The 18621-nt window shown below is 39.8% G+C and overlaps 2 protein-coding genes across 5 annotated transcripts in view; both read left to right on the top strand.

Moving 5' to 3' along the window:
• The first annotated feature begins 1038 nt into the window (after nt 1–1038).
• LOC102130657 (torsin-1A-interacting protein 2) lies at nt 1039–17398 on the top strand. Of its 2 annotated transcripts, XM_015446348.3 has the most exons (3): nt 1039–1149; nt 1469–1603; nt 14296–17398. In XM_015446348.3, the coding sequence occupies exon 3, from the start codon at nt 14971–14973 to the stop codon at nt 15364–15366; it is 396 nt and encodes a 131-aa protein (XP_015301834.1). In that variant the 5' UTR covers nt 1039–1149; nt 1469–1603; nt 14296–14970; the 3' UTR covers nt 15367–17398. The 2 variants fall into 2 exon arrangements, with proteins under 2 accessions (XP_015301834.1, XP_073883040.1); XM_074026939.1 differs by lacking the exon at nt 1469–1603.
• The window catches only part of LOC107126403 (torsin-1A-interacting protein 2), a 39359-nt gene continuing 21776 nt past the window's right edge, over nt 1039–18621 (top strand). Inside the window, exons 1-3 of one of the 3 annotated variants that reach the window (XM_005540140.4) lie at nt 1039–1149; nt 1469–1603; nt 14296–14711. The gene's annotated coding sequence lies outside the window, so the exon portion shown is untranslated. The remainder of the gene's footprint in view (nt 1150–1468; nt 1604–14295; nt 14712–18621) is intronic. The other 2 variants (XM_045393426.2, XM_015446340.3) reach the window with 2 other exon arrangements.

Genomic DNA, 18621 nt, shown 5'->3' with positions numbered 1-18621 from the left:
AGTATTCTACTTTTTGTTGAATTAGGAATTGCAGTTAATTATTAAACACCATCCAAGAGAGTTACCATATCCTGTCACTTCTGCCAAAAGAGGATGGTTGAGAAGTGAAGGCACCAAAAAATCACATTAAATGAGGAATTATTAATTCAATAAATACCTGAGCTACTATGTAGTAGTCAGTCCCTGTTCTCTATGATGGGGATACAGCATGAACAAAATTGATTTAAAAAAAAATGTTTCCTGCCTACTTGGAGATTATATTCTATGGGAGGAGTCAGGCAAAAATCAAAATAAGTAAAATAGTGTGTTGGTCAGGACTGTTATGGATAAAACTGAGGAAAGGGGAAGGGAGTTTTACATGAGTAGATTTCTTCTTGAAATTGGTTTAGATTTGTCTTGAATTGGTATAGGTCAAGAACAGGAATTTTAGACTTACTCGATTTTGCCCCCAACAAATTGTATGTTCTTGGGTAAATTGCTCGCCATCTCTTAATTTTCACATTTATAAAATTAATAGATCAAAACAATAGCTATTTTTTTGTCACTACTGTCATTTAGCAGACATACTACATATGTCATCTAATTTACTCATAACCATCTTATGAGGTAAGTAACGTTGTCCCCATTTGACACACGAGCAAACTGAGGTTTAGATTAGGCAATTCGTTTGAGTACATGCTCCTCTTAATGGCACAGAGGGTGTGTTCCAGGACTTGGTGCTTGCCATTATCATTTGGTACTGCTTCTCACTGTGTTGGTCCTATGAGTTTCTTCAGTCTATGAATGTCAGGTCATATGGGTCAGGGTGGTCGACGTCTTACAGAGATGCCTGTAATCCTGTCAGATAGCATGAGAACTCGGGGACCTCCGCGGTTTGGTCGCGCATTTACCGCGCCTGTCGCTGGGTCAGACGACCTGGCAGTAGAGGGTGAAGGATAGAGAAGGCAGAAGGCAGGGCGCGGAGACTACTAGTCCCAGCATTCCACAGGCGCCTTCCGGCGGAAAGTGTTTGTCATATGGGCGGGGACCCTGGACGACATTCGGGCCGCAGCGGCCGCTGGGTGCAGCCGAGCGGTGTGGAGCGGAAAGACCACTCGAAGGGCTCTCCTGATACTAACAGTTCTACGATTTGAAACCCCGCCAGAATTTGTAAGTAAACAAAATGACTATGCAACTTTTCCATGTTTTAGTATTGGAATTAATGTCTTGAATTTTTCAAAAGGACTTCCAGAAACGGCCCCTCCCCACCCCCACCTCCCTACCGCACAAATGGTATTTTAATTTTTATTGTTTTTGAGACAGGTACTTGCCCTGTCACTCAGGCTAGAGTACAGTGGCGTGATTGTAGCTCACCACAGCCTCATACTTCTGGGCTCAAGCGATCCTCCCGCCTCAGCCTCCCAAGTAGCTCGAACTACAGGCCCGCACCACCATGCCCCACTAATAACTTTATTTTTTATTTTTGTAGAGACAGGGTCTCACTGTATTGCCCAGGCGGGTCTCGAACTCCCGGCTTCAAGCGATCCTCCCGCCTCAGCCTCCCAAAGTGCTGGGATTACAGGCGTGAGCCACCACGCCTGGCCTCACTCAAACAGTAAACGAGGTAGGTTGGGGGTATATTTTTGTTTTAGGATAAAAAGAAACTGAATCTTATAAATATTAAATGGGGTAAGATGTGAGTAAATTTTGGGGTTTAGACTTTAATATGAGAAGCAGAATTATTTTAGGGTTCGAAATGTAAGTGGGAAATTTGCCTACTAGTGTAGGTGGCGATTACTCCATGCCCAGCATGCCTAGGATCTCGACATTCTTAATCTTAATCCTGAAAAGATAGTACTTAAAAAAAAAATGGTGCTAAAAAGGGCAAAGTTGAAGTTTCAGTAAGACCTCCTACCATTTTGCTTACATATTATATATGTACATTCTCCCAATTGTATTTAATACCTGATGAAAAAGTTTGTGCCTTTTCCTTCTTTTAACAAAGTTCATAGTACTCTCTACTTTATGAGTAATGCTTAATTATCAGACTTTATACTGTTACACAGATCCAGAAATGAGTTATATAGATTAAACATACTGGTTTTGTTTTACCTGTGTTTAGGTTGTAACACGTTTTCTTTTGAATCTGTATGAGAGATCCTTTCTTTAAGCTGTGGCAGTTATCCATGTTTTTTGAGCTCTATTTTTTGAGCACAAGGTGAGTATATAAAGGGCCAGTGGAAACATTTAATAAAAAAAGGAACTTCATGGTAGAGTAACTACAGATGTTCTTGGAAGCCTTTGTGTGGATTAGAACAGTTTGAAAAACTAACATTTGCTATGAAAATTGAGTGCCTGTCTTCAATAATGTTTATTATGCTGAATGTGCAGTCCACAACTTGATTACCTGTTTTTCTGCAGGTTTGTTACGCAACCTTTCGTGACTCATTTAAGAACTGTTTTATCTAGTTTCTTTCCTAATATAGAGGTAATGCTAGCTTGAGAGCTTCAATAATTCACAAGTAAATTAACTTCAGAATGTAGCTAATTATTTGAGGATTATTGGGTGTTTTAACAATGCATTGTATTTTGTATATAACTTATTTTTGCCTAAGAAGTCATTTCTGTGTTTCATTCATTTCCATGGAACACAGAAGTCAAAACTCTATTCCAGGAAAGTCCACACTTCTTTGAAATGCCACTTGAATTTCCTGAAGGAAAGTTTGCTTCAAGAAGCCTTGTCTGCTTTATCACTTCGAGGTTGTTCACTAAGTTAACTGCGAAGGCCCATAAACTTGGAGATCTGACAACCTCCCAAAAAATTTGAAGAATGAAGAATTGGCTGTTTTATTTACTGTTTAGAATTTTAATTGTGTTAAAATTTCTTTAATATTTCTACATCATATGAACTACTGGATTAAACTGTGTCCCACAAGAAGGAATTCGTAGGGCGATCATACATTATCATAAATTTTGCACAGAAATCAAACATTTGGGAATAAGGAAGGGTGTCCCAATGAGCATAGACTTTGGAGTCATAGCTGGGTTTGAATTCCTATTTTGTCACTGTGTGGGCTGTTTCCCTTTTTACTAGTATTTAAAGGAGCTGACACATGAATTTTTTTTTTTTTTTTTTTTTTTTTGGTGCCATGACTCAGTTATGAACTGTGCACATAATTTTGGTAATCAAAATTTCTGGGAAGAAAATTCACCTATAATTCCACTACCTCAACAACAAATTGTTTGGTTTTTGGAGATTTTCCTTCAGCCCTTGACTATGAGTATATATCATGTAAATGTAATGACATTTTTGGAAAAAGTCAAATTTTAAAACATTAGTGTCTTCTGGGATTTTGTTTTAATTAAATGAAGCTGTTTGGTTTTGCCTGTAGTAGTTCAAATAATAACAATTTACAGTTTTTGAGGACTTCTTTTCTGCCCCTGTGGTTGTCAGTATTGCTCATTATCTCATTTAATCTTCACATTGCCTCTTTCATCTAAGTACTGTTATTCCATTTTATAATTAAGAAAACCAAGGAAAAAGTTAGCCAGGGGCTGGGCACAGTGGCTCATGCCTATAGTCCCAGCACTTTGGGAGGCCAAGGTGGATGGATCACTTGAGATCAGGAGTTTGAGACCAGCCTGGCCAACATGGTGAGACCCCATCTCTACTAAAAATACAAAGAAATTAGCTGGGCATGGTGGCGGGCACCTGTAATCCCAGCTTCTCGGGAGGCTCGAGGCAGGAGAATCGTTTGACCCTGGGAGGCGGAGGTTACTGTGAGCTGAGATCACGCCATTGCACTCCAGCCTGGGGGACAGAGTGAGACTCCGTCTCAAAAACAAAACAAAAAACAAAGAAAACCAAGGGCAGAGAGAGAAAGAGAAACACCAAGTCAGAAGCTGGAGCAGTCATTCAGGCCTAGACAGTCTGACCTTAGAGGATAGTGCTATATTGGGTTTTATGTTTGGTAGATTTGCTTTATGGATGTTAGGTCATATTTGTAGATAGGAGTTGATCCTGGAGGCTGACTTACAACATTCTTTGTATGAAAGTTTTTTGTTTGTTTCTTTTTTGAAACAAGATCTCTCTCTCTTATCCAGGCTGGAGTGCAGTGGCACAATCACAGCTCACTGCATCCTTGACCTCCCAGTCTCAAGTAATCCTCCCACCTCAGCCTTCCAAGTAGCTGAGACTACAGGCACAGACCACCATACCTGACTAATTTTTGTATTTTTTGTATAGACAAGATCTTGATATGTTGTCTAGGCTGGTCTCTGAACCCTTGGGCTCAAGCAGTCTTCTCCTGCTTGAACTTCCTGGGATTATAGGCATGAGCCACCATACCTGACTACGGTATTTTTTAAAGTACTGTATATAACTACTTTTTCTTTTTTCTTTTCTTTTCTTTTCTTTTCTTTTTGAGACAAGGGCTTGCTCTGTTTCCCAGGCTGGAGTATAGTGGCACTATCATGGCTTACTGCAAACTTGAACTCCTGAGCTCAAGTGATCCTCCCACCTCAGTCTCCCAAGTAACTGAGACGATAGGCACACACTGCCATACCCAGCTATGTTTTGTATGTTTGTAAAGATAGGGTCTCACTGTGTTGACCAGGCTGGTCTCAAACTCCTGGCCTGACATGATTCTCTCACCTTGGCTCCCAGAAGGCTGGGATTAAAGGCATGAGCCACTGCGCCTCCCGCCCCTACCCCCCTTTATAACTACTTTGATCACTAGATTTTTTTTTTTTTTTTTTTTTTGAGACGGAGTCTTGCTCTGTCACCCAGGCTGGAGTGCAGTGGCCAGATCTCAGCTCACTGCAAGCTCCGCCTCCTGGGTTTACGCCATTCTACCGCCTCAGCCTCCGAGTAGCTGGGACTACAGGCGCCCGCCACCACGCCCGGCTAGTTTTTTGTATTTTTAGTAGAGACGGGGTTTCACCGTGTTAGCCAGGATGGTCTCGATCTCCTGACCTCGTGATCCGCCCGCCTCGGCCTCCCAAAGTGCTGGGATTACAGGCTTGAGCCACCGCGCCCGGCCGATCACTAGATTTTTAACAAATGTTGTAGGAAAATAAAGAAGATAAGGGAAATGTTTAGTTCCTTAACAGATGAGGCCATTCACCTATAGTTTTATTAGTTGTAGTAAAAATATAATTTATATACAAGGCAAATTATTAGGTCTAAGTTTTCCTTTTTTTTTTTTTGAGATGGAGTCTCGCTCTGTCACCCAGGCTGGAGTGCAGTGGCATGATCTCGGCTCACTGCAAGCTCTGCCTCCCAAGTTCATGCCATTCTCCTGCCTCAGCCTCCCAAGTAGCTGGGACTACAGGCACCTGCCACCATGCCCGGCTAATTTTTTTGTATTTTTAGTAGAGATGGGGTTTCACCGTATTAGCCAGGATGGTCTCGATCTCCTGACCTCGTGATATGCCCGTCTCGGCCTCCCAAAGTGCTGGGATTACAGGCGTGAGCCACTGCGCCCGGCAAGCTTTCCTTTTTTAAAATTAAAAATATAAGATTTATAATGAAGGAAAACTAACTTTAAAGCAATGCTCCTTAAACTTTATAGTGAACACCAGAGTCATCTGGCAAATCTGTTAAAACATAAACTCCTGCCAGAGGCTCTCAGAGATTCTGGTCTAGTGGGTCTAGGTTGGGGCCTGAATTTGTTCTTTTAGCAAGTTCCTAGGTAATGCTAATGATTCCTAGCTAATGAGTTGAATATAGTAAGGAAACAAACACACTTGTTGTCCATATTGTTGGCTTGATAGTTATACCCCAGTAGCACTGAGCATTCAGATCTTGGTTTGTAAAGGCACTAGGACTTTTTAGAGAAGTGGCTGATTTCAGTGCGGAGGCAGAGAAAATACAAGATGAGCCTGAAACATCCTGTGGTGCTTGAAAGTAAGGAAATGCTAGAAAAAGTTAGGGACCTTGTCAAAAGGAGCCAACTTGAAGGAGTTCCTGGTATCCAGGTTGGAGCAATTTGAGCAGTAAAATGAATAGTGATAGTATTGGACTTTAACCCATAAAATAAAATGAGTTCATACTGATATTGCTGAATAAATAAGTAGGGGAGAAGGGACAACTCTTTCTAACAGAAGAATTCCAGTTAGTAAACATTGAAGGAAAGAAGGAAATACAAAACCACCATTAGGGAAACAGTACCGTTAGTAGTTGCAGACAAAATCCAGTTAGAGGACAATCAGAATATTTACATAGTTTCAAAGTATCTCTCCCAGGATAATTATTAACTACAAAGAAAAAATAGTAATCTGACAGTGGAGATACTATGTTAAAAAAGTGATTAAGGTTAACATCACCAGTAATAAGACAAGGACATCATGAACCCAAAGATACGCCGTGAGAAGGACACAGTGGCATTTCTGTGGTGTTTGTTATTACCAAAAATGCATAATCTTTTTATCTTTCCAATCATGATAAAATATAAAAATCTAAACTGAGGAACATTCTACAAAATAACTGGCCAGGCCAGGTGCCGAGGCTCATAACTGTAATCCCAGCACTTTGGGAAGCCAAGGCAAGAGGATCACTTGAGCCCAGGAGTTCGAGACCAGCCTAGGCAACGTAGCAAGACCACATCTCTATTTTTAAAAATTAAAAACAACACTAAACCCAAAATAACTGACCAGTATTCTTCAAAAGTGTGAAGGTTACAAAGACAAGAAAGGGCCGCAAATGACAGGTAAACACTGAGGAACTGTCACAGACTGAAGACTAAGGAAAAATAACAACTAAAAGAAATGATGAAATTTGAACATAGCCTCTGGTTTAGTTAACTGAATTGTATCAATGTTGATTTCTTGTTTTTGATAACTATAATTATATAAGATGCTCGATGAAGGATATAACGGAACTCTGTGCTATTTTTGCAACTTTTCTGTAAGTCTAAAATTAGTTCAAAATAAAAAGTTTAATAAAAATATGTTGACTTGAAGTAGATACTAAAAGTGATTAGGGAAGTTGAACTAAACCTGGCAGCCAGTCGTGCCACCCACTATCGGAAATCTTAGCAAACTCTTAGATCCTTCGTGCATAGCTTAATACCTCTGCGTGGTCAACTGAAACTAGAGAGACAAGTCAAAGGAGTTGGGAGGGAGTAGGAAGAAGGGTAAGTAGGAAAGGAAGACTTTCTGTACTCAGAATATCTACAGAATTTCAACTTCGCCAGGCATTCAGTTCCTGTGTAAAAAACAGTTGCCTAGGGAAGTAGAGTGCTTTTTGTTCCTAGGCTAGTACTTTTTCAAAAAATTCCCTTTCAAAAATCTAAAATAAGTGACCAGTTAGTGAAAATACAGAGAAACGAACATTTGTGAAAATAATGCTGGGATGCTATGACAGTGGGTATGGTACAGAGGGGTGGGCAAGACTTAGAAATTTAGTTTTAGACAAACAATAAATAGCTAGCACAGGTTATAGAAATACCTAAGCTTGGCACCAGATCTGACTGTTGAAAGTTGTGTATTAGCCTTAAAGGTTTGGCTGCTGGTGTTTTGAAGTGAAATTGTAGACAGAATTTGGACTATGGACTTTTGGAGCATTAGAGCAACATAGATAGAAATGTACCAGTAAATTTCTAAACCAGTTGTTCTCCTTTATGGCCATCCCCCCTCAAAAAGTATGCTAGCAATGCATACACACCTGTTTTGCTTGTCAGTTCCTGGGGCAAGAGAGAGGAGAACATTCTGCAGCTATTTTCTAACCTTGGATCATATTTTTTATTTGGCTTATCTGTTCTAAAGAGGGAACAGTGTGTGTACTACATAGTACTGAAGATTGTGATCCATATGCCTTCTCTCAGTGATCTCAAGATTGCCAAATTCCAAGTAGTTTCTCACAAAACAAGTTGACTTTTTTCCAAGAGCATTTTATTTTCAACACAAAATTATTTTAGATTATATGAATTCAAAAAGAAGAATGATTCCTTTTCTCATACTCCTTAATCTCTCATTATCTAAATTCAGAAGGTAGTTGTGAAATAGGAAACTCTTAAGATTTCACTTTGTGTATGAAACTTATTGGAGAAACTATCTCATACAAACAAAGTTATGATTATTGATTAGCCTTGACTGTAGTACCCCCTAGAAGAAAATATTTAAAATGGGAATTCAAGAGAGTTTAAAGCATTTTTACTTTTTCTATGTGCCTATCTTGATTTTATATATCATATGAGGAATTGGTTGAGGCTAAAGTCTAAGGGATAAATTGCCTGGAAAGGTCATTCCAATCCTGACTCAGTCTGAAACTTAATTATTATGCTACGACAAAAAAGAATAAGGGAATTTTTATCTATTGAAGGCGGATTTGAACTTACTAACATACATTCAGGAAATAGCAAAGAACAAGGTAGACTATTTAGAGAAGTTGATTAAAAAGTTGCCATGGTTGGTTGATGTAAATTTGAGTGGATTAAACAGAACTACATTTTCTGTTTCAGTGTGAAAGTACTGTTTTCTTTTCTAAATTTTCTTTTAATAAAGTTTCAGGAAGGATCTTAAACTTATTTTAGTTCACATACATAAAACCCCTGATTTGTATTTTCTTTTGTATAGCATTTGTGCAGCAGAGAAGCTCCTCAAATTTTGTTCTTTTGCCCACTGTTTTTAGTGAAGGAGGTTTGAAAATACAGGCATCCCAGCTTCTGCTGTGGGCCTCCCTAAATTTCCAGTGATCTCTACAGGGGATCTTTTTTTATCCCTCTAAGGGCCCGTAGCCTTCACCTAAATCAGTGGTTCCAGTCTGGATTCCCTAGACATCTAGAAGTCCTGAATGATTGTTCTTTCTGTATCCATAGTACTTGGCATTGGGCCTAGCACATGGTGTGCTCCTCAAATAACAATTATGTTTAATAATCATAGACTAATGGTAGTCCTCAAGGTATTTTCAGCATTTCTAAAAACCTAATGATAGTCATATACTTACCTTAAATCAGCTGCTTAAGTCCTGCTTAAATCAGGACTTAAGCTAATGGAGTTGAGAAAGGAAGCCAGTTTTAGGATATCCAGATCTTTCTAACTCTGTTATAGGGATGTAACGTATTTTGTCTAATTTAAAATGTTGGGGCCGGGCGCGGTGGCTCAAGCCTGTAATCCTAGCACTTTGGGAGGCCGAGACGGGCGGATCACGAGGTCAGGAGATCAAGACCATCCTGGCTAGCATGGTGAAACCCCATCTCTACTAAAAAAATACAAAAAAAAACTAGCCGGGCGTGGTGGTGGGCGCCTGTAGTCCCAGCTACTCGGGAGGCTGAGGCAGGAGAATGGCGTAAACCCGGAAGGCGGAGCTTGCAGTGAGCTGAGATCCGGCCACCACACTCCAGCCCGGGCACAGAGCAAGAGTCCGTCTCAAAAAAAAAAAAAAAAAAAAGTTGGAAGTTTTTAAACCAAGACTGGTAGCATTAGTTTTTTGTTTTATTAGAAATTCTGTTTGGCAGATCTACTTATCTGATTACTAAAAATTAGAAAACGAAATTATTACAAGACTGCAGATTGTTTGGACATCTTTCCAAAATGGGGGAGGAGGGGTGGGGTTGGAAAAAAGTTACCTTTGATAGCAAAATGGTTAGGAACCATAGTGCCTAATGGTCCTGAATCATTTCAGATTCCTCTGGGAGTTGAAAAGGATGTACCATCTTTTTGGGAAAAAATGCACCTATGTATTAAAGATTTCTTTCTTTCTTTTTTTTTTTTTTGAGATGGAGTCTTGCTCTGTCGCCCAGGCTGGAGTGCAGTGGTGTGATCTCGGCTCACCACAAGCTCCACCTCCCGGGTTCACGCCATTCTCCTGACTCAGCCTCCAGAATAACTGGGACTACAGGCACCCGCCACCAGAGCTGGCTAATTTTTTTGTATTTTTAGTAGAGGTAGGGTTTCACCGTATGTTAGCCAGGATGGCCTCCATCTCCTGATCTCGTGATCCACCCGCCTTGGCCTCCCAAAGTGCTGGGATTACAGGCATAAGCCACTGCGCCCAGCCGTAAAGATTTTTATATGTAATTCCAGAGGATTCAGGACTCCTGGAAGTTTATCCTGTAGTTTTTGGTGTGGAAGTGAAAAATTATGAGAGGTGATTTCTCCCACCACCAATATTTATTCATGGTGGAAGAGTATCCTTTGGATTTGTGAGCAGATTAAATGAGTTAATATGAATAAAGTGTTTAGAACAGAAAATAGCACTCCATAAGTGTTAGCTACTAAATGTTATTATCTAATAGACAGAGGGTTACTGTATACTGTTTATCCTGCCGAATAAAGTTTTCTGAGTTGTATATTGTTGGAGGAACTGTGCCTTTTTCTAATTTGTATAAAGGCGTCATGTGAAATAGCAACTTCCCTACACACAAATTCATGCCTTCAGAGAGTATGCTAAGATAAACCCTCTTTTGTGCAATCATTAGGTAGGCTTCTTTTTACCTCATTTCTATGAAGAGATGGCTTAAAATTTTGTGAGGAAACCAAAGATCCGTATCCTTCTATTTCGCTCTTCTTTATCCCAATGTAAGTTGCCTGCTTTGCCTCTGAGCAGATTAACTGCTGCTGGTCTTCTTGTCCACAGTGTGGAAGTTTGGTTTTGCTTATTAACCTCTCTCTCTTTTTAAACATTATAAAATATTGAATAGAGATGCTGTAAGCTATTAGGATTTATGATACAGTGGGTATTCTTGTACTTTCACCCAGTTAAAGAAAACAAAATTACAATTATCTTTGAAATTCTTTGAATGCCCTTCATCTCCCACTCTTCCCTCTCCCATCAGAGGTAATAATTATCCTCGAGTTTGGACTTCTTTTTTGTTTTTAAAGCTTTATTGCAGCCGGGCGCGGTGGCTTACGCCTGTAATCCCAGCACTGTGGGAGGCTGAGGCGGGTGGATCACCTGAGGTCGGGAGTTCGAGACCAGCCTGACCAACATGGAGAAACCCTGTCTCTACTAAAAATACACAATTGGGCCAGGCATGGTGGCTCATGCCTATAATCCCAGCACTTTAGGAGTCTGAGGCGGGCAGATCACCTGAGGTTGGGAGTTCGAGACCAGCCTGACCGACATGGAGAAACCCCGTCTCTACTAAAAGTACAAAATTAGCCGGGCATGATGATAGATGCCTGTAATCCCAGCTACTCAGGAGGCTGAGGCAAGAGAATCGCTTGAATTCAGGAGGCAGAGGTTGCGGTGAGCGAAGATTGCGCCATTGCACTCCAGCCTGAGCAACAAGAGCAAAACTCCATATCAAAAAAAGAAAAAAGCTTTATTGCATATTTCTCCCTAAATGATACATTAATTTTATATCCTTTTGAAACTTTATGTAAGTGGAAAGTTTATATAAGAATGTGTGCATGTGTTTATTTTTTTGCTTGTGCTACTTACATTTTTTTTAAGCTCAACATTCTTGAGTTTCATCTATGATGACAGTATCCTATTGTATAGCAGTACCTCAATTTACTCATTCTCCTGTTTGTGGCCATTGTGGCTGTTATTTTGCTATTACACAGTGCTACCATGAATATTTTTATTCATGTTTTTAAATGTACAGGTACAATTTCTCTAGGGTATGTGCCTAAGAGTGGAATTGCTGAGTTATAGGAAATGCACATCTTCAGCTTTACTAGGTAATGCCAATTCCAAAAGTGATTGTACAGATTTGTAGTCCTGTCATTAGAATATAAGAATTCAAGTTACATTTTATTTTTGTCATTTATTCATTCCAGAAATATTTATAGGACACTATAGCAGTAAATAAAAAGGTAAAATGCCCTGCTCTCAGGGAGTTTATATTTTAGTGGAGAAAAATAGCCAAAATAAATACTGTAGCAAAATGGTACCTGTTTTATGTGAAAAAAAATAAAGCAAACGTAGTACTTGTTATTGCATTACTGATAGAGCCATATGTGGGGGGATTTGAGGCTAAGGGGATGGGATATAACCAAGAAGTCCTGTGTTTCAGGTGGTGATTGACATGAACAGAGATGTAGGTGTGAGATTGATCCTGATGCTTTCAAGCAGATAATGGTAGTGAAGCTGTGAGTGTTGGGGTGGGGATGGGGGTTAGGAATCTTGCCAGGAGCATTTTCCCAGGCCCCTCTCTTCACTTCTACTCAACCAGTAGCTCTAAGGCTAAAGAATGAGTGAGGAAGCTGGTACTGGGTGGTATTATTCTGAGCATTTGGAGTTCTGGGACCCCCTATTGGGTCTTACCTACAGAGGTTTAAAGGACCAGGAGAGGAGGGAAGACTTGTCTGGAACATATGGAACAGTGGAGTTCTCTTGATACAGGAATACTTGGAATTCTAGTGCTTGTTTGATTACTGAAGTTGGAAAACTGAAGGTTAGTGAATGGATGGAATTATTCTGAGCACTTGGAGCTTTAGGGCTTTCTCTTGACTCCTAGTGGAGTCCTCTGGGAGGAGTGGTTTTTCCTATAGTATGTGGAACCCCCTTTGTCAAACTTGTTAGTTTTTGTAGTGTGGTAGATATGAAATAGTATCTTGCTGATACTACAGTGGTATCTTATTGGATTTACTTGATTTCACTCTAAAAATCCAAAATCTGATCAATTAAATGTCAGACTTTTTATATTTTATCGTATGTGTTTATTGGGCTCCACCAGTGTGGGAGTTTTATTTGTCATCTCTCTGTACCATGACTAGAGACCCAAAATTTAATTTAGTAGCCGAAGCTTTTACTCTGGTAGCTCTTGTCAACAGACCCTCACAGAAATCTATTATGCCCTGTGCTATCATCACCAAGTATGTAGTCATTGAGTTGGAAATCCAACCTTTTGTCTGCTCTGCCTGAGGAACTGAATTAGTAGCCTTCACCCGTACATTGCTACCTAACCTCAGAAAACACATCAATATATCTACATTGACTCTATTTCACCCGTTCTGGGGCTCCCATCAAAATATGGGCCCCATGTTGTTAGAGCACTATCAGAGGCTCTTCATTTGCCTTTTAAATTTACCATTTTAAAATCTGAGAATCACAGCTATTACTTCTCTAAGGAAAGTGCTTTGGCTTACCACAACTAAGGCTGTAATTCCTTCTGTTTTTCAGGCCAAATGTTTATATTTTAACTCATGCGCTCCCCAGTGTATCTTACTACTCTCACAGGATCAAGTCTCAGAATTTACAAAAAGAACATTGGAGAAAGGCATGGTATATATAGTACCCTGATAATCTGTGACACTCTCTAGGTGGCCTTCTAGTTGCTCCATACATCGTACTGTCCTACCTTATTTACATGCTACATTCGGTGTCATGAAGGAGTGCAAAGATGATGATAACATCTGCAAATTCCAACTGATTTACTCTATGCATTTTCCAAGAATAGCTCAGGACTATTGCTCAAGGCTATGCCTTACTTGCCTTCTCAGACTGACACGGTGTATAAACCAATAAAACTAGATGGTGAGCAGCTGGGCATGGTGGCTCACTCCTGTAGTCCCAGCACTTTGGGAGGCCAAGGTGGGCAGATCACCTGAGGTTGGAAATTCGAGACCAGCCTGACCAACATGGAGAAACCCTGTCTCTACTAAAAATACAAAATTAGCCGGGTGTGGTGGCGCATGCCTGTAATTCCGGCTACTCGGGAGGCTGAAGCAGGAGAATCGCTTGAACCCAGGAGGTGGAGGTTGCAGTGAGCCAAGATTTTGCCATTGCACTCCAACCTGGGCAACAAGAATGAAACTCTGTCTCAAAAAGAAAAAAAAAAAACCTAACAACAACAACAACAAAAAACCAACTAGATGGTGAGCAATGAGACCTGTCCCTCTTGATTTTTGACTTTTTTTTTTTTAAGCCTTCAAAAGGATTTCATCCAACTGCCTATGGTTAGCTTTTAAGAATATTATCTAAAAACTGTGTACACTTTTTTCTTTTTTTTTTTTTGGATGGATTGAAACCTATTATCGAAAGGCTGTCATTGTTAATGTTATCCCATACATTATGGAGATACCATAAGTGGCACCTGTTTCACAGAAGAGATGTATAAGTAAGAGATTGCTAAGTTTTACCAGGTTAGATATGATTATACAGACCTTATTATTCCCAAGGTACACATGGAGTAAAGAAGAAATACAGTCCTAAAAAATTAAGCTAGTCCTAGTATAAATGATCCAGAATTCTTCCTGGTGCCAACATATCAGTTGGTTTGAACCCATGTTAAATAGTCATGGGAAAACCCATGAGACATTTCTTATCTGCCTTAACTAACCTGAATAATTTCCAAATGCATGTTTCTAATAATAATGTGAACAACTGCAAAACCTGTGAGTCGTCTGAAGTTTTATCATTTACAGGTATGTGACGCATTCCCAGACTCTCCAGCCAACTGAGCATCAGCTCCTTCACGGCAACTGGGTCCTGATTAATGTCCTCCCAAGACAGACTTCATTGGATCCACACTCAAGAGGACTCTGCCAGGTTTTTCTGACCCCTCTACATTGCTATAAGGTGCCAAGGCCTTAAGACTTGGGTACGTGTATTACAACAGCAAGAGTGCCAGCGCCAACAAAAGACCCATTGGACCTGTCAGCTCCTCTGTTTCACCAACCAGACACAGTAACCTTACCAACAAAGAGTAAGCCAAGTGCCTCTGTATGACACCACCAGCAGCTGATAACGCATACGAAAAATATAACTAATTTAGACTAGAGCCCTATCTCTTCTTGAGAAGCTGGGATTTGAAGGAGCTATCCTGAGATCTGTACTGCTAGTAAGTGACTGATAACATTAGAAACTGGATCGGTCCCTGAGTTCAGAGACTGAGTTGCAATTGAGTGAAAAATAGACAACGAAATCTTGAAGAATTGCACTGAGGTGCAAGCCAAGTTTATTTGGCTCTCCAAATAATATTGGTTGAACTAAGAAATTGGTAATCCAAACCTGTAATAGGACTGGTGTTTGGGTGTCTCTCTTTGTCATTGTTGCCTCTTGCTGTTACATTGCTGTCTGTGTTGTCTTTCTAGGTCCAAATGTTTTCAGATAATTCACATTGCCCTGATTGTGGACAACAGTGGTTCCCTAGTTTAGAACTAGGCCACTGGTTGTACCAAACTGAACTTGTTGAAAATGAATGTTACCAGGTATTCTTAGACCGTATTAACAGAGCTGATTATTGCCCTGAGTGTTATCCCGATAATCCTGCTAATAGAAGCCTTGTTCTTCCTTGGTCTTTCCCACTTGAGTGGGCTCCCCAGAATCTCACCAGATGGACCTTTGAGAAGGCTTGCCACCCATTTCTTCTGGGTCCTCCACTGGTTAGAAAAAGAATACATGACTCTCGAGTAGCTGGTTTTAACCCTGCATTACAGTTAATCTTGACCAGAACAGATAAAACCTTAAACAAAAAACTGGGTCAAAACAAATAGCTTCTATAATAGTCAAAATTGTCAACTCTAGAGGCTTTTGTGTAGGTAGCCCAAGGAAGATGGAAAAATAATTAATTTCTAAGTCTGACCCAGATTGTCACTAGTTTGGGAACTGCTTAAATTGTTGGATCTGCTTCTGTGGCCTATACATATTTTATTCACTATGAATTTAGTTAGTATTCTAGCCAGACTGTTCATCTAGACTGAGATACACACACACACACACACATATATAATAATTCATATTTCCTATAAACTGTTTTGGAACTAACTTACCACTCCTAAAAAAATTTCTGCAGCCTAATGAGTGACATATGACGAAGTAGTCCTAGAGGGGAAGTCCCATACTGTGTGCTTCTTAATGGTATTTCTAATGATAACTTTTGTAGGAAAGCAGCCTCATTATAGCTGGATCCTAGATTAGTCCAGTGAATTTTAATAAGAAATTATGCTGTTGTAAACTCACCTCTTACTCATTGGTCAGCGATGATATATATATAGATAACATTTATCCATATATAGCCATTTATTCATCATTGGCCCTGTCTGGCCCATCCTCAGTGTGGCTGTGACATTATTGATAACTGGTCACTCAGATAAATCACGTTCTATTAGGAAACACCTACATAGGTGATGCAGAAACATGCAGAAATGCCACCTGTCTATACTTACGTGGCTTTACATAAACAAAAGACTGTCTTGTCTTTGTGGTGACTGAATTTACAATGTCCTCCCCTGGAAATGGAAAAGTACCTATCTAGGAGATGTATGACAAAAGAAATTATCAAGCCTGACTTCATATATATTATGAACAGTCTAGGGGAAGCATCTTTCTTAGAACTAAGGTCTGCTGAACATTGGCCACATTCTGGACTTCTATTGTTCATTAAAATCATGGACCCAGAGTTGGGGTTAAGCCACTTAGAAAAAGCTGTTGAAAACATCTCAAAGGCCACTGAACAATTTTTAAATTATACTTAACATGCCAGGTATCCAGGTATCTAGTGCTTTTGTACCACCTCAGTAATATTATCAAGGTCCCAGCTTCTTTCTGTCCTTCCCCCTTGGGATCCTCTTTTTTTTTTTTTTTTTTTTAATTGCTTTTCTAAAAGTAGTGACCGAGTCTTGCTATATGGCCCAGGCTGGTTTCCAACTCCTAGGCTCAAGCCGTCCTCCTACCTCGGTCTCCCAAGGTGCTGGGATTACAGGCGTGAGCCACCCCACCCGGCCTAGGATCCATGTTTGCTTTTTATCGTTAGGATTTTTTTTTTCCAATGAGTACAATATGACTTCTTGTCGTAACAGACATTTTAATCCCTAGGAAAGGCTGGAAGTAGAGAGCAAAAGTCTTTCAAGTCTGTCTTTTATTTGGAAATCAAGTCTTTCCAAAAAATCTCTAGCAGATTTCTTCTTATATCTCATTATAAAGTATCAGTTTACAAGGGAGCCTGGGAAAGCTTGGCAAAGGGGAATAGGGTTATCATTGCCTGGGTAGGGCACATTGCCTCCATTGAAAAAATCAGGGCTCTTTTTTTGTTTGTTTTTTTGACAGAGTCTCGCTGTCTCGCCCAGGATGGAGTGCAGTGGCATGATCTCGGCTTACTGCAACCTTTGCCTCCTAGGTTCAAGCGATTCTCCTGCCTCAGCCTCCCGAGTAGCGGGGATTACAGGTGCCCGCCACCACACCTGGCTAATTTTTGTGTTTTTAGTACAGACGGGGTTTCACCATGTTGGCCAGGCTGGTCTTGAACTCCTGACCTCAGATGATCTGCCTGCCCTGGTTTCCGACAGTGCTGGGATTACAGGTGTAGCCACTGTGCCCGACCAGGGCTCTTTTAGCAAGGAAACCGTGAGGAATGAATGGCTATTGGTGTGCAGCAAATCATACTTGCTACGTGTTGTGAAACCTGAAGTTATTTGTTAGTCTGTATGAAGAATGTACCCCAGAGATGTACCCTGTATCTGCCTTATGTCTCTTACAATGGAGGTTCTCTCCTGTTATATTGCTGAATAAACTACGTGAACTACTAAATTGACTGAAGACTAGTTAGTTTATCACTAACTCTTTAATGAAGAATTTCACTATCCTACAGTTCTTCCTAAAAAGTGAAAATTTACTTTAAGTGTTTTTAAGAATAGTATTATGATCAGTATTATTGCCCCTAAATTTTTTAATTATTAGAGAATGCTTATGTTGTAAGGACATATACAAAGAAACATTCTACAAATATGAAAATTTAAATATCAGCAAAACAGAGAAAAGGTCTTTGTTTTTGTTTTAGTCAATCTCTCCATTAAATAGTAAGATCAGATTAAAAGGATTTATACCATCGATTTCTCAAATCAATACCTAAACAGTATCTGTGAGAGCTTGTTTAAAAATGGAGATTTCTTGGTCTGCTTTAGAAATTTTGATTCCTCAGGTTGCTTGTAGGGCCCAGGAATCTGCATATTATAAAAAACACCTCATGCTGAGTGCAGTGGCGTGTACCTGTTACCACGGCTACTTCAGAGGTTGAGGCAGCAGGATCACTTGAGCCCAGGAGTTCAAGACCAGCCTGAGCAAGATAGTGAGACCCCTGTCTTTTTCAAAAAAAACAACAAAAAGATATAAATAGTACCTTTGGAGATTCTGACGCAGGTGCTCTCTGGACCATACTTTGAGAAATGCTGTAGTAATACGTCCATAGTGTTTACTTATCTGGCTTAAAAGGGTGGGAGCAGAGTACTCATAATACTGCAAGATAGTACCATTTATTTGGTAATACTGGTAATGTAAAAAGAGGTTTCATGTCAGACTGAAGATTACTCTTGATAATTTAGGTCATAACTGAGCCACATTTTTCTCATTAATTAATCAGGAATGTTTCTGTCCTCTTCACAAACAGTTTTGTTTGGTGTCATTATAAACTATGTGAATATATGGGCCAGAAAAATGAATAAAAAATATTAATTTTAATATTAAGAGGGTTACTTTGCCTTCAAACATTATCACATACCTGTTATATGGTAAGCTGTCAGAAATCAACATCATGTAGTAGAGCTCATAAAATTGAGCAAAGGAGAAAATTGAGGAAGCCTTTGAATAAAGCTTTTCACCTTAGGTCTTTCTAGTATGTCTTCATACGGCTTAAAATATTGCAGGTTATTCTAAAATACTCTATAGTTGATATGAATAATGAATTTTATTAAAACACAAATGCTGTGTTGGTAAAATTAATTGTAATGACAAATGATCTGGAGGGTTATCCAGTG

The sequence above is a fragment of the Macaca fascicularis genome, chromosome 1 (assembly GCF_037993035.2).
Source record: "Macaca fascicularis isolate 582-1 chromosome 1, T2T-MFA8v1.1".
In the NCBI taxonomy this organism is placed as follows: domain Eukaryota; kingdom Metazoa; phylum Chordata; class Mammalia; order Primates; family Cercopithecidae; genus Macaca; species Macaca fascicularis.
Note: the sequence above shows the minus strand (reverse complement) of the source record. Positions and strands in the feature narration are given on the sequence as shown.

Coding starts and splice junctions, on each gene's coding strand:
- LOC102130657 (XM_074026939.1), top strand. CDS start 14,971: ATGTTTTCAGATAATTCACATTGCCCTGATTGTGGACAACAGTGGTTC.